At 43.5% G+C, this 12,038-nt stretch overlaps 1 protein-coding gene across 6 annotated transcripts in view; it reads right to left on the reverse strand.

The window, feature by feature from the left end:
* Positions 1-12,038, reverse strand: part of LOC109040165 (homeobox protein, cut) — a 157,587-nt gene that overhangs the window by 76,876 nt on the left and 68,673 nt on the right. For all 6 annotated transcript variants that reach the window (XM_072296667.1, XM_072296671.1, XM_072296669.1 and 3 more), the window contains exon 3: positions 7,026-7,181. In XM_072296667.1, the coding sequence (XP_072152768.1) occupies positions 7,026-7,181 (156 nt within the window). The remainder of the gene's footprint in view (positions 1-7,025; positions 7,182-12,038) is intronic.

Here is a 12,038-nt window from a genome sequence, read left to right on the forward strand (position 1 = left end):
TCCTTCTACCTTCCTTTCCTTCTATATTCTTCCCCCTTTTTTCGGGCGAATGGGGGGGGGGGGCGTAGGCACCCCTGGAGATCCGCCTATGCTGAAACACCCCCCTCCCCACAAAAAACACTGGAGGGACCGGGCGAATTTGGCAACGCATGGGGGGTTCGCCGTCCAACGTTGTTTAGATGTCCCCCAACCGTCCCGCGGTGGCGGTTCGGTTCTTACTTCCGATCTTTATCGGTACTTCCTCCCGTTCCGAACTTATTTATTACATCGATGTGCGGGAGCAGGGGGAGGCGGCATTTTTACCACCGAACGGCCGACGTTTACATATTTATTAGGCCGACGATGTATTATTACCCGGCTAATGTATGCATCTCATTAAACAATTTCGAGCCCTCGGCCAGAGGAATCGATCCTCGTCCTTCGTCGAGCCGCGCTTCAACAAGCAGCGTGCGACGCGGAGTTGCCCGCGCCGCGCCGAGTCAGAGCCGCGGAATTGAAGCAATGATTTAAGACCTTGGCGGCTTTCCGGTCATGGATACGGCCAAGCGAATGAAAGCTTTGACCGAAAGTACGCAATTTGATTGTTTTCTTTCAGAATCGATACTGCTTTTGCTAAAATACCAATTTTTAGAGTATCATCCGGTCGCGCTGCTTCGCGGCGTCGTCGCGCGCTGCCTGTGGAAACGTTCCTTCACGAGTGCGCCTGTTCCGATCGGGTGGGCTGAAGTCGAGGCCAATTATCGCGGGGAAAAATCAACTCCACCTTTCGTATGATTAGTGCGATGTAATGAAAACGAAAAAATTACCCGCCAAATGGAACGCAGAAATGCAACGTGTGAATGATACGTTGTCGAGTTCGTTGTAACATCGATTTACCGCCGAAAATTTGCTATCACCCTGGGACGTCATTTAGTTTTGAGGCGGAGGTCCAAGGGAAAAATTGCCTCTCTCCCCACAGCATTTTAAATTTGACTTTTATTTATCAGCCCGTACTTCAAGTACACTGGAAAAAAAACACATTGGATCTAGAGTCCGGACTCTTAAAAAAAACATCGAAAAGAAAAAATACTCTTGATTCAATCAGATTTAAGCATAAATCAAGAACCAAGCCTCTTAATTTGAGCGGATTTCCCTTTGATTTAAGCTTAAATCTGATTGAATCAAGAGCCCTTTTTCTTGTCAACGTTTTCAAGAGTCTGGACTCTAGATTCAATGTGTTTTTTTTCCAGTGTACGCGCTAAGATATGCGTTTCAGGCCAACCAACCGACTGCACTGCGTTTGGCGCAATGCGAGAAGTATTCATGCAGTCTTGTAGGCGCTGATATGGGCTGTGCGCCGACCGCACTGTTAGGCGCAATGCGTGAGGTACTCCTTCAGTCTTGCAGGCGCTAATGTGTAGTCACACTTTTTTAGGTTGTAAATTTAGCGTCCGCGAGAACATTGTACGGTGACGTCGTCTTCGAAAACCACCCTCCTTCCCGAACATCTTTATCCTGTGCTCGGCTCACCACGCCAGTCCACAGACCATGACTCCTCATCGATGTTCGAATCGAAATTCCTATCGAAACTGTGCAATTAGGAGAAACACAGAATTTTTAATGAGCTCGAACGGAATTAGAGCAGCATTATTCCTTCCGGTCAGAGCCCCCTCCCCCTCCCCCCGAGATCAGAGCACACGATCCGTATCCATCGAACGTTCCGATCCAGCCCCCCCCCCCCCCCCCCGGTTCTGAATCGGTCAGCACGAAACCGTCCCGAGTTCGATGCCTGGTCGACTAAAATTATATAGTTATGGCCGGTCGGGCAGAGCAGGGTTGCTAAATTTGAGCCGCGCACACTAAGAGCCGCTTTCATGATCTCGTTCCCCGCATCTGATCAACCGGAGTTGTAGTAAACCGTCATATATGTGGACGTATTCGTGCTGAAAGCAACTATGTTGCACGTAATCCCTATGGACTTAGTTCTTTTTAGCGTAAGTAGTACGTCCACATGTTCTTCTCAGGCAGATGATTCTTGCGGCTATTGACTTAATCGCCGGATGAGCTCACTCTCTTCAATTTTTGGGAAATAACTCAAATTTTTAAAATAATGATACAATTGGACGTGTTCATGCTAAAAAAAAAAAAAAAAAAAAAAAAAAAAAAAAAAAAAAAAAAATTATGTACGTAAGGTTCGCCTGCGATAGAGTTCTTTTTAGCGTTTATTTAACACGTCCGATTGTGACGTTTTTCTCATTGAATCAATGGAAAATCTCATTTTCATTAGCGTAGTTCTTCCTGAAGCCCAACGATCTCGATTTTTATAATTTTTTCGCCTTTCACCTCAAGATGAGCTTGTTCTCTTAAAATTATTGAAATATCATCGATCATTGAAATTGATAGACAAAGCAATAGACAAAGAAAACAAAAGAGATATGGAGGGATCATCCTTTCCTCATTTTATTACCTCTTTTTATGCATGTGATACAGCTTTTAATTTCAAAACTAAAATAAAATTTATGAAATTGATTAGTAATTATGGATCTGATCGATAGACCTAAAATACATACCTGAATTTCAAATTAACTGCATAAGCTCAGACTCATTTCAACTAATAGGATCGCACAATACTCCTTATGTCATCTTTGTCTATCGCCTTGTCTATCAATTTCAATAATCAGCTCGCAGGGCGCTCTCTCTGCGGGTATGGCCGCGTACCCTCTGGTTTCGTAGAACGTTTGAAGAGGCTGTTGACCTTCGACGTGGATGCAAGTGTACATTTTCGACGGTTTGGCGCCCCCGGTGGAAATACTGATTATAATTAATGAGTGGACAGAAATACGTGGGCCTATGTGCTTCCCTGTCGTGGAGACCCAGACGCGGGCGAAGAGACCAACGGATGGATTATTATTTTTCGGAATAAAAGACAGGTTCTGGCTCCGCGGCCGGAAACGGATATGGAACGTCTTGAAGCCCCTCCATCCGAGGGAAGGGGGAGGGGAGAGGCCCAACAATGATGGAAAATCGGTGGAGCGGATCTGGACTACGGCTGAATTCAAATCTTATCCTCCTTGGCTTTTCTTTTTCTTCAACCCTCGCGGCTCAACACTTCACAGGAGCCTTCGGCGATGTGCTCTATATCTAGCTCTATATCTTGAGCTCTTGCTTAAACGCGTCTAATTTTAAAGTTCCATGATCGTGTAGAAAAATTACCGGGATCCGGAGAAATAAATAAAATAAAATGCGCCATTCATTGGCATTGGAGATTTACGATAAAAAGTGCATTCTAACGCACTCTCGCGGTTAAAGTGCCCCTACCCTCTTCCTCGAGCACGGCCGTCCTATGGAAAAACGTCGCATGGCCATTCGAATGTTGCCAGATATCTTTCGATATAAAATGTATTTTTAAAAGAAGCTATGAAGATTTTTCCTAGATATTTTGAGATATCTCAGATCAAATTGCGAATAGAAGACTTTGGAAAATAAGAAAATAAATTACTTCAAGTTACCCTGCAAATTCGTTTTGTATCAAATGAAATTTGGCGACGTTCAAAAGCTCATACAGCGTTCTTCTGTAGCACGGCAGTGCACTGCAAGTGTATTTTATCGGGTGGAAAATGTGTTTCGCTTTCAACCCCCTCAGCCCTCCCTCCGAGCATAATGAGGTATTAAGTATTACTCCCGGTGTTTTTTTTTCGATTCTTAAATGAAGTAATCACGCCTCGGCGAACCTTCCGGAAAAGGTAGTCCAGGAAATATGGAGAATCAAAGGAAGGAGAGGTGGGAGGGAGGACTAGGATCGGGTATCCCTCTTTCCTTCTCCTCCTCTTTCTTGCTGAATGTGATTTTTTTCTCAGCTGAGTCGATCCGAGATTTTTCAGCCAGCACGATTTGCAGCAAACTTTTTTTTTTTTTTTTTTTTTTTTTTTTTTTTTTTTTTTTTTTTTTTTTTTTTTTGCATGATTTGCTGATTTTCAACCGAAGAGAGGAAACCCCTAGTGATAATAATTATTTGGGGTGGTTTTTTCAAAGAACATCAGCCATTGTCAATCTCTATGGGACGATTTATTTTTTTTACAAGGGGGCAAAGGTGCAAATTCTCTTGAACACTTCAAGATTCACTTTATGCTACAGAGGGAATTCCCTAGCACCATCGATGAAATCGGTTCAAATTTTCTCTGAGGACTTCGGCGATAGAAAATGTCACTTTCGAATGGTTTCCTTCTCAGAAAAACTTCTATTCAGGCTCTTCGAATCTTCGCTTTATGACTTTTTTATAGCTCAGTTATATTCAGTGATCTACTGTGCGGAATTCTATTAATTTTAGGCTATCGGCAATAAAATTGAATTGACTCTCTTTAAATTTTTCAATTATGAACCCTATGAAATCTTTGTCTATCGCTTTTTCTATCATTTTCAATAATCATCCCGCAAGAAAGAAATCCTTGAACATAAATAGGAACCTAGTGACCAGTACTGTCATTCTTTCCTATCCGATTTGCAAATGCAGGTGGTTGATATGCATCGAGAATGTTGAGCATAGAGAGATTTTTACAGCGGGCCGATTCAACCCTTCACCTGCTCTTCGGGGGCCACTTCAGCGTATCTTTGAAAAGCGAGCGATTAAAAAGCTCGTAAAAATTAACCTTTCTCCGATGTTTTTGCAATCACTGGCGTTTTTGAAAGGCTTCTCCGTTCGGGTGGGCATGATTCGCATTCTTGCTATTTGTCTATTTTTTGTTCCGCCAGGCGCTCGCAGTGTAAACGCCCTATCGGCTCAAAACGTGCTCGAACGGGAGCGTGCAATGAAGCCAATTTTTCCCTTTCACACTCGCTACTCGATGCAGAGCTAAGTGAGCGTGCATTCGAAGTGAGTATTGAGGGTTTTCTTGGTTTTTTACCCCTCATTTCACTTTTGAAAAACATTCGCGCTGCCTCAATGAGCGCGGTGCAAGTGCATTGATCCAATGCAGCTATTCATCGAAAAATTTCCCTTCATCAACTTCTGCCTCCTGGATTAAAAAAAAAGGGAGAGGGTCCAAAAACGGCAGCCCCCGCTCCCCCCCCCCCCCACGTGCGCACGTGAGAGGAGACGAATAAAATCAAACATTAAAAGTGCACGAAAAACACGGATGCACATAACAGGAGGAATGTTATGACTCGCAACACAGTGGTGAACATTGAAAAATAATGCTAACTTTTACTATGCGCATCAGTTCAGTTTCATCGAAAGACAATACTACTCCAAAAGGAAATTGAATCGAAAAATAGGTTCAGTTTTTCCGACCTTTGAAAGGCGATGTAAAAAATAAAGTACCAGCAGAAGATCTAGTAAAAATTAGCCGTCCTCTGTTCTGAGCAACTGCACTTGGATTTTTTTTTTTTCAGAGCTTTTCGTAATTGTAGATACGAGATTTTTTTTTAAGAAAATGTCTTAAAATCAAATTTTATGGTGAGGCGTCAAATATTCCTTTTATCCTTTTGTCATATCATCATTGTCAAGTTTGATAAGAAAATTATCAAATTTGATTTTGAAAAATAATCATGAACTTTGATAGAAAAATCGACAAAAAACTCCAAAATCCCGGGAATTTTACGAGCGAAAATTGAAAATTTCGGGAAAAGCTTTGAAACAGTGGCGTGGCAAGCTTTGCGATCTATCGATATCTCCCCATTTGAAGCTGTGGTAAATAATCGATTATTTAGGTGTTCGCTGCGAACACCCTGTTTATCGATACTTTTATATAGGTTTAAATGACCGATCAATCGATATATCGCAAAGCACGCCACGCCACTGCTTTGAAATTCGGAATTCAGCCCGGGAAATGGAAGCACCGTCTGTAAAATCAGGGCATAGTACATCCTTTTCGATGTGGCAACAGGAACCACGCAGCTGCCACTTGAGGAGCTTTTTACAGCACTTGCTCCACTTTTCCCCGGGGGATGTGAACACTTTTCCGCGGCCCCGCAACTGCGCCCGAGACAGCGCGCACCTCTCTTAATTATTTCAGTATGTATGGGAGCCGTCATAAAACGGGATTTAATAGCTCGGCAGGAACTAGCAGCTCCCAATTTTTGGGCCCCCGCGATTGCGGGCTCTGCGGGACGAGGGGGAGGCGGCAGGAAAAGATACACGGCTTTTTTTTATGACCGTTTAGTCGCGGCGCCGGACGCTGCCTTTAGAAAGTCGCGGTCGTAAACGTGTAAAAAAAGATGCGACCGCGAGACGTGTGAGTGTGTGTGTGAGTGCGGAGACGTTATCCCGAGAATTAATGCGTGAATACGTTCACGTTCGAATAAACGCAGAAAACTTCCATGAGGTTCAGATAGTGTCTGTACACAACGTGTGCAGGTTATTGAAGGATATGTCGCAGGCAATTAGTCAAATCAGGCATTTTATTAAATGCCTAGGCAAATAGTCAAATATTCTTACTTAGACTGAAATTCTGATTTTTTTGCTGACCGTGGACAAAATAGTTCTTTGATCGTGTGGGAAAGAATTCTGTACAAAAAACTTGCTTCATAAGATCATAAATACGTTCTTTCTGGTCCTTAAATGCAAATTTATCTCAAAATATGCAGCATTTCATAAAGTAAAAAGTTGTCACAATTTGGACGGTTGAAGGAACATGCGGAGCATTTTTGAACGGGAAACACAATAACAGTTTGTACTTTGACGGATGTTCAGTCTCAAAATATTGAAAAGTTGGAAGTTCTATGTGAAAACATAAAAACCTCGTAAACTCTAAAAATTTGGGTACCTGCCTAGGCATTTGATAAAATGCCTGATTTGACTATTTGCCTGCGACAGATACATTATATATTATTGGGGAGAGTATTTGAGAGTTGACCTTTTTCCGGGTAATAAGGGTCAGTTTTAAACGGTTTAAGGGCATTTTCGGACATTTTTTGAAATTTTACCTCTTTGACTCCTCTTCTTGCTATAGGAGCAAATTTTGTTAGGTTGGGGTGTGAAAAGCAGTCAAACTTTAAAGTATCAACAATAGGTATCTCTAATGGAAGTGGCACGGTTGTTTGTAGCTTACCTCTTTATCTTTGGCCGAGAGCTCTTCGGCGCCGGAACGATTGACGTCATCTTGCGACGTCGGCGATCCGGCCATTTTATCGTGATGGTTTAGGGGGTGATGGGAGGAAAGTTGCTCTTTTAACGAGCTAACCTCCTTCTCCGCCAAAGTGGCGCGCTGCAACAAAAGAAAATTACAATTAAAAACAAACTCTAATATACATTTGAACACATTGCTTCAGTATACTAGAATTCTAGAGGCAAGTTGAAATCAAAAACCGCTCCCTACCAGCTGAGCACTTCAGGGAAGAATAAGGTGAACACTCCAATATTTTACCTCATAGATTTGTTTAAAAAAAAAAAAAAAATTAATTTTTTTTGTGCACCCAAAGCATCTATGCTTAAATCTCCCACACAGGCGAGAAATTCATTCAGAAGAATCGCTTTAAAACTAGTTTCTCACCCAAATGCCCGCGAATGGCGAGTAGTTAGGACTCACCGGTGTTTGAACGCAACCTTGAAGTGCTATTACAATGCCCTTTCGAGTGTAACGATGGCGGCGACGGTCGAGGTCCCCCAATCGGTGGATTAGGGGGGTCTTATCCCCCCTCCCCCCGGTCAGCTAAGTTGTGCGCTGATGGTGTCTGTTCGATGATCGAGGGGATCCGGGCTCCCCGCTATGGGGCATCCCCCCTCTTCCGATGACGCCTCTCACATCATGCGCGGCAAATATTTTCAAAACCACGGGCTTAAAACGGGTTTGAGCAATGTTTTAGTTTTTTTTTTAAAAAAAATTGAATTGCTTTGGAACCGCGCTTTCCATACCTTCTCTAGTTTCAAATTACCTAACGCTTCCTGGCCTTCGAACAGAACTTTCTCATTATTTTGGAAAATGAAGGAAAAGGGGGAAGGGGTCTGTAATTGCGGTCACTAATGGACAGATTTCTGTTAAAAGGAACTATTAGCATCATGACGTGAGCCCTGTTATACATTTATTCTTGTGGGACGCAGGGCTCATGTCTTAATGCACAAAGTTCCGTTTGATAGAAATACGTCCATACTCCGACTTTCCCGGTTCTCTATTTGTAACCTCTGCATGTAAACAAAAAGATTCGTTTTGTCTCTGCGAGTCCGTCGTGTATTGCCGGGCTAAGGAAAAACGCTGTATGAGCCTTCAGGCGTGGCCGAATTTCCCTCGATAAATCACGACTTTACAAGAAAATTTGTGAATATTTTTCCTCAAATATTTCGGAGAATTCCGTTCGCACTTCGATCTGAAGTGTCTGAACATTTCAAGGAAAAACATTCATGAAGTTTTCCAAAAATAAATATTTTCTAAGAGACAATTTGGCAACTCTCGAATGTTGATACGGCGTTTTTCTTTAGCACGACAGTGTAAGACGATAACTTGGCAAGAGCGGAGCTGGATACCTGGCTGCGGGGCGAAATCAGAGCACACCTGGTATCGGCGTATCCGATCGCCTCGATCGGCGTCGAAGACCCAATCACAAGCCCGATCGCGGCGGCGGCCAATCGGGCGGCTCGCCAGGTAGACGAGCCCGCCGAAAGGGGAGGGGTGGGAGCGCGCGATTCGGACGCGAAGAGCCCGTTCCGCGACAATGGCGAGAGGGGTGGTTTTCCGATATTTTCGGGGTGGTTCCCGAATAAAGCGCCCGTCGATTCTCCAATGGAACGCCGATCGCTTCCTTTTTTTAACAAAATCTCCGACCGCCTTTTCGCCTCCCACAAAATGGAAACGCTTCCGCCGCGCTACGGTTCCTTCCCTGCGCGTTGTTGGAATTGGACGTATTTCTGCCAAACGGAACTATGTGCATTATGACGTGAGCTCTGCTCTGCATATATTCTTATGGGTCTCATGGCTCATGTCTTAATGCACATAGTTCTGTTTGATAGAAATACGTCCAATTCTCACATTGGCCCTCCTTGTTTGACTTGCCCCTGGCCTTGGAACCGCCTTTATTGTAGGTTACGTCAATCGACTTGAAGAGGAGCTAGATGAGAGGGGAGCAGTGGCCCAGCGTGCTTTGCGATATATCGATTGATCTGTCATTTAAACCTACGGAAAAGTATCAATAAACAGGGTGTTCGCAACGAACACCTAAATAATCGATTCTTTACCACGGTCTCAAATGGAGAATAATCGATCATTCACGCTTCACACCTGGAGGGAAGGGTGAAATTTCTTCTCTTGATTCTTTCATGCTGGACCCAACGCAAGTTCCGAGCTGAATTCGTCGTCTCAATTTAAAGGTTGCAACATTGACTCAAACAATTGAATTTTTTATCAATATCGCTAACTTTTGCGTCAAATTAAACAAGAAAAATTAGTGAAATTTTCATTTAGAAATGCTTGAACTCTCCTCAAACGGCCGAAACTCTCACTTAAGGAGGCAAGCACCATTCGGAGACTCACAAAATACGTATCCAGTAGAAAGCAAAAAAAATCTGATTTTTTTTTCGCCGTTGACGGAATTGGAAAACGAGTTCCTCGAATTCTTTTTTGAGCTTCACCAACCGCAAATTTCTTCTGTGAAAATTCCGAGCCGAGAGACAATATTCTGATTGTAAAAATAGGCATTGACATTGGCAAATCCAGCAATTTGGCAACACCGGATTTTCTCCATTTAAACCTATGGAAATGTATCGATTCTTGGAGGGGCCAGGTGCTCCGACAAAAATCGATTATTTAGAATAGGTTTAAATTGAGAAAACCCGGTGTTGCCAAATTGCTGGATCCGCCTCTGGGCATTGATCTATAGTACGGGAGAGTAAACTTCAAAACTTTTTTTCACGGTTCGATCTTGATCCAAGATGGCTCGCTCCTCTGAGACTCGGTACAAATCGACCGAGGATTTCGGTCGGAGATGAGCCTATTCTTCGGAGGCTTCGTTCGATCATGAATGAACTATAATTCCGTTCATTGAGCTCGCGGAGGAACAGTTCGATCCGCGCGGGGGTGAGCCTCTGTCGGGGGGGGGGGGGGCACGAGGAGGGGGAAGGGGTTCTGTCAGAGACTTCCTGGTTCGGACAAAGAGCCCAGCCGAGACCCCGATCTCCGAATCTGAATCTGAAAGAGCGGCCAAGTTGACATTATTTCCCGATTTCCATGTCGAACCTCCGAGCCGGACAAAGGAGACATCCGCGAAGCCACCGCACGGACGCGGCGAGGCGGAGGGGGAGGGGGTAATTGAAAGAGGAAAAAACAGAGGGGTAAAGGAGAAGAAAAAAGGAGGCTACGGCTATGCCAGATCCGCGTTGCCGAGTAGAGCTGGGTCGCCTCCGATTGGTGTTCTGAGTGCGGGATTAAGCGCTACCCTTCGATTTCTTATCGAAATTCTTATGAAAGGGATGTATTGAAAATGACGAATTTGATGCATAAGCGAGGGATCGGGGTTTCCTGTATTCGAAAATCGAACACCTTGCTTGATTTTTTTACGTGTATATTATTATTTTTAACAATAAATTAATTAGGTACAGTTTTGTTACATTTCGGATTCCTCTTTTCGCAACTACAATCCTATTTCCTTTACTTATATGATTTTGGTTCTACTCGCTAAAAAAAGCCCCAGAGTCGTCTATGTAATCAAATCCGCTACTTGAATACTATGAGTGTACTTTACGATGAAAAAATGTTCTCGAAGCGATGAGTTTTTCCATAGTAACTTGACGGGAGAGAGAAAGAAAGAAAACGTGATTTTCATGGTTTTCCCCCTAAAATTTTCAGATACTTCAGATTAAATTAAGAGGGTAATCTCTGAAAATTCGAAATGAATGCTCCAGGCGGTGGCGAAGCGCGAATGATCGATTATCTATATTCCCCCGTTTGAAGGTATGGTAAGAAATCGATTATACCATGGTGTTTTTTGCGAACACCCTATTTCTCGATCCTTTTCCATAGGTTTAAATGGCGGATCAATCGATTTGTCGCAAAGCATGCCACGCCACTAGTTCCAGTCAAAAGAAACACTGGATAAAAAAACACATTGGCTCGCAGAGTCCAGAGTCTTGAAAACATTGACAAGAAAAAATACTCTTGATTCAATCAGATTTTTGCTTACATCAAAAAGGAAATCCGCTCAAATTAAGAGGCTTGGTTTTTGAATTAAGCAAAAATCCGATTGAATCAAGAGTATTTTTTCTTGTCGATGTTTTTAAGAGTCTGGACTCTAGATCCAGTGTGTTTTTTTCCAGTGTAAACTGAAAACTAAACGAGCACAAAGCGGCAACAACGCTTGACCGTGAACGGTTGAAGCGAGGATATGCAACGGGAGCAGATTAATGACGATCAATCCGGTTGAATCGATAGTCGCAGCTCTTCCCGAAAATGCACACACACGTCCCTCCGCCCGCCCCGTTCGATTGCGATTTAAAATAAAAAGAACATCCTCGGGGGTGGGGGCGGAGGGAGGAGATCGGGGGTGAAGATCAGGAGTCTAGAACAAAAACGAAGCGAGCGGAGAGTCCCTTCGAACGGAACAGATTACCCAAAACCTCCCCCTCCTCCCGCGATCCGCGGGACCCCAACCTCTCCGCGTGATATGCAGATTGGCGTTGGTTGATGAATGAATACCCGAGGCATCCGGTGGGAAATATCTTGCCGCCCCGTTTTCTGCGGGGTCGCGACGCGCCCGGCTGCCAGCTCGGCCCTTCAGCCTCCACACGCGTTGAAAAAAAAACACTACACAACAACAACATTGTCGATGAAACGATAAATAAACCACTTGGACTCGAGAGCCTTGCTGTGAGGGATATCTTTCGTTTATGGGGGCTTGGCAAGTAAAGAGGAGGATTTTCAAGTTTTATTTTCGCACATTTTGAAATAGTGAACGGCAGGGCTAACTGAGAAAAGAGAAATGAAAGGGAAATAGGAAGAAAATGGAAGACGATATGTGGAAAAAAGAAAAGATGAAAAGATTATTAAAGCATCATTCGTTTCTTCTCTCTCTAATATTGCATAAAAATCAATATTAGAAGATAAAGAAAAGGAACTTGTACTCATAAATTTCTTTGCTAC

The sequence above is a fragment of the Bemisia tabaci genome, chromosome 2, assembly GCF_918797505.1.
Source record: "Bemisia tabaci chromosome 2, PGI_BMITA_v3".
NCBI classification, from domain to species: domain Eukaryota; kingdom Metazoa; phylum Arthropoda; class Insecta; order Hemiptera; family Aleyrodidae; genus Bemisia; species Bemisia tabaci.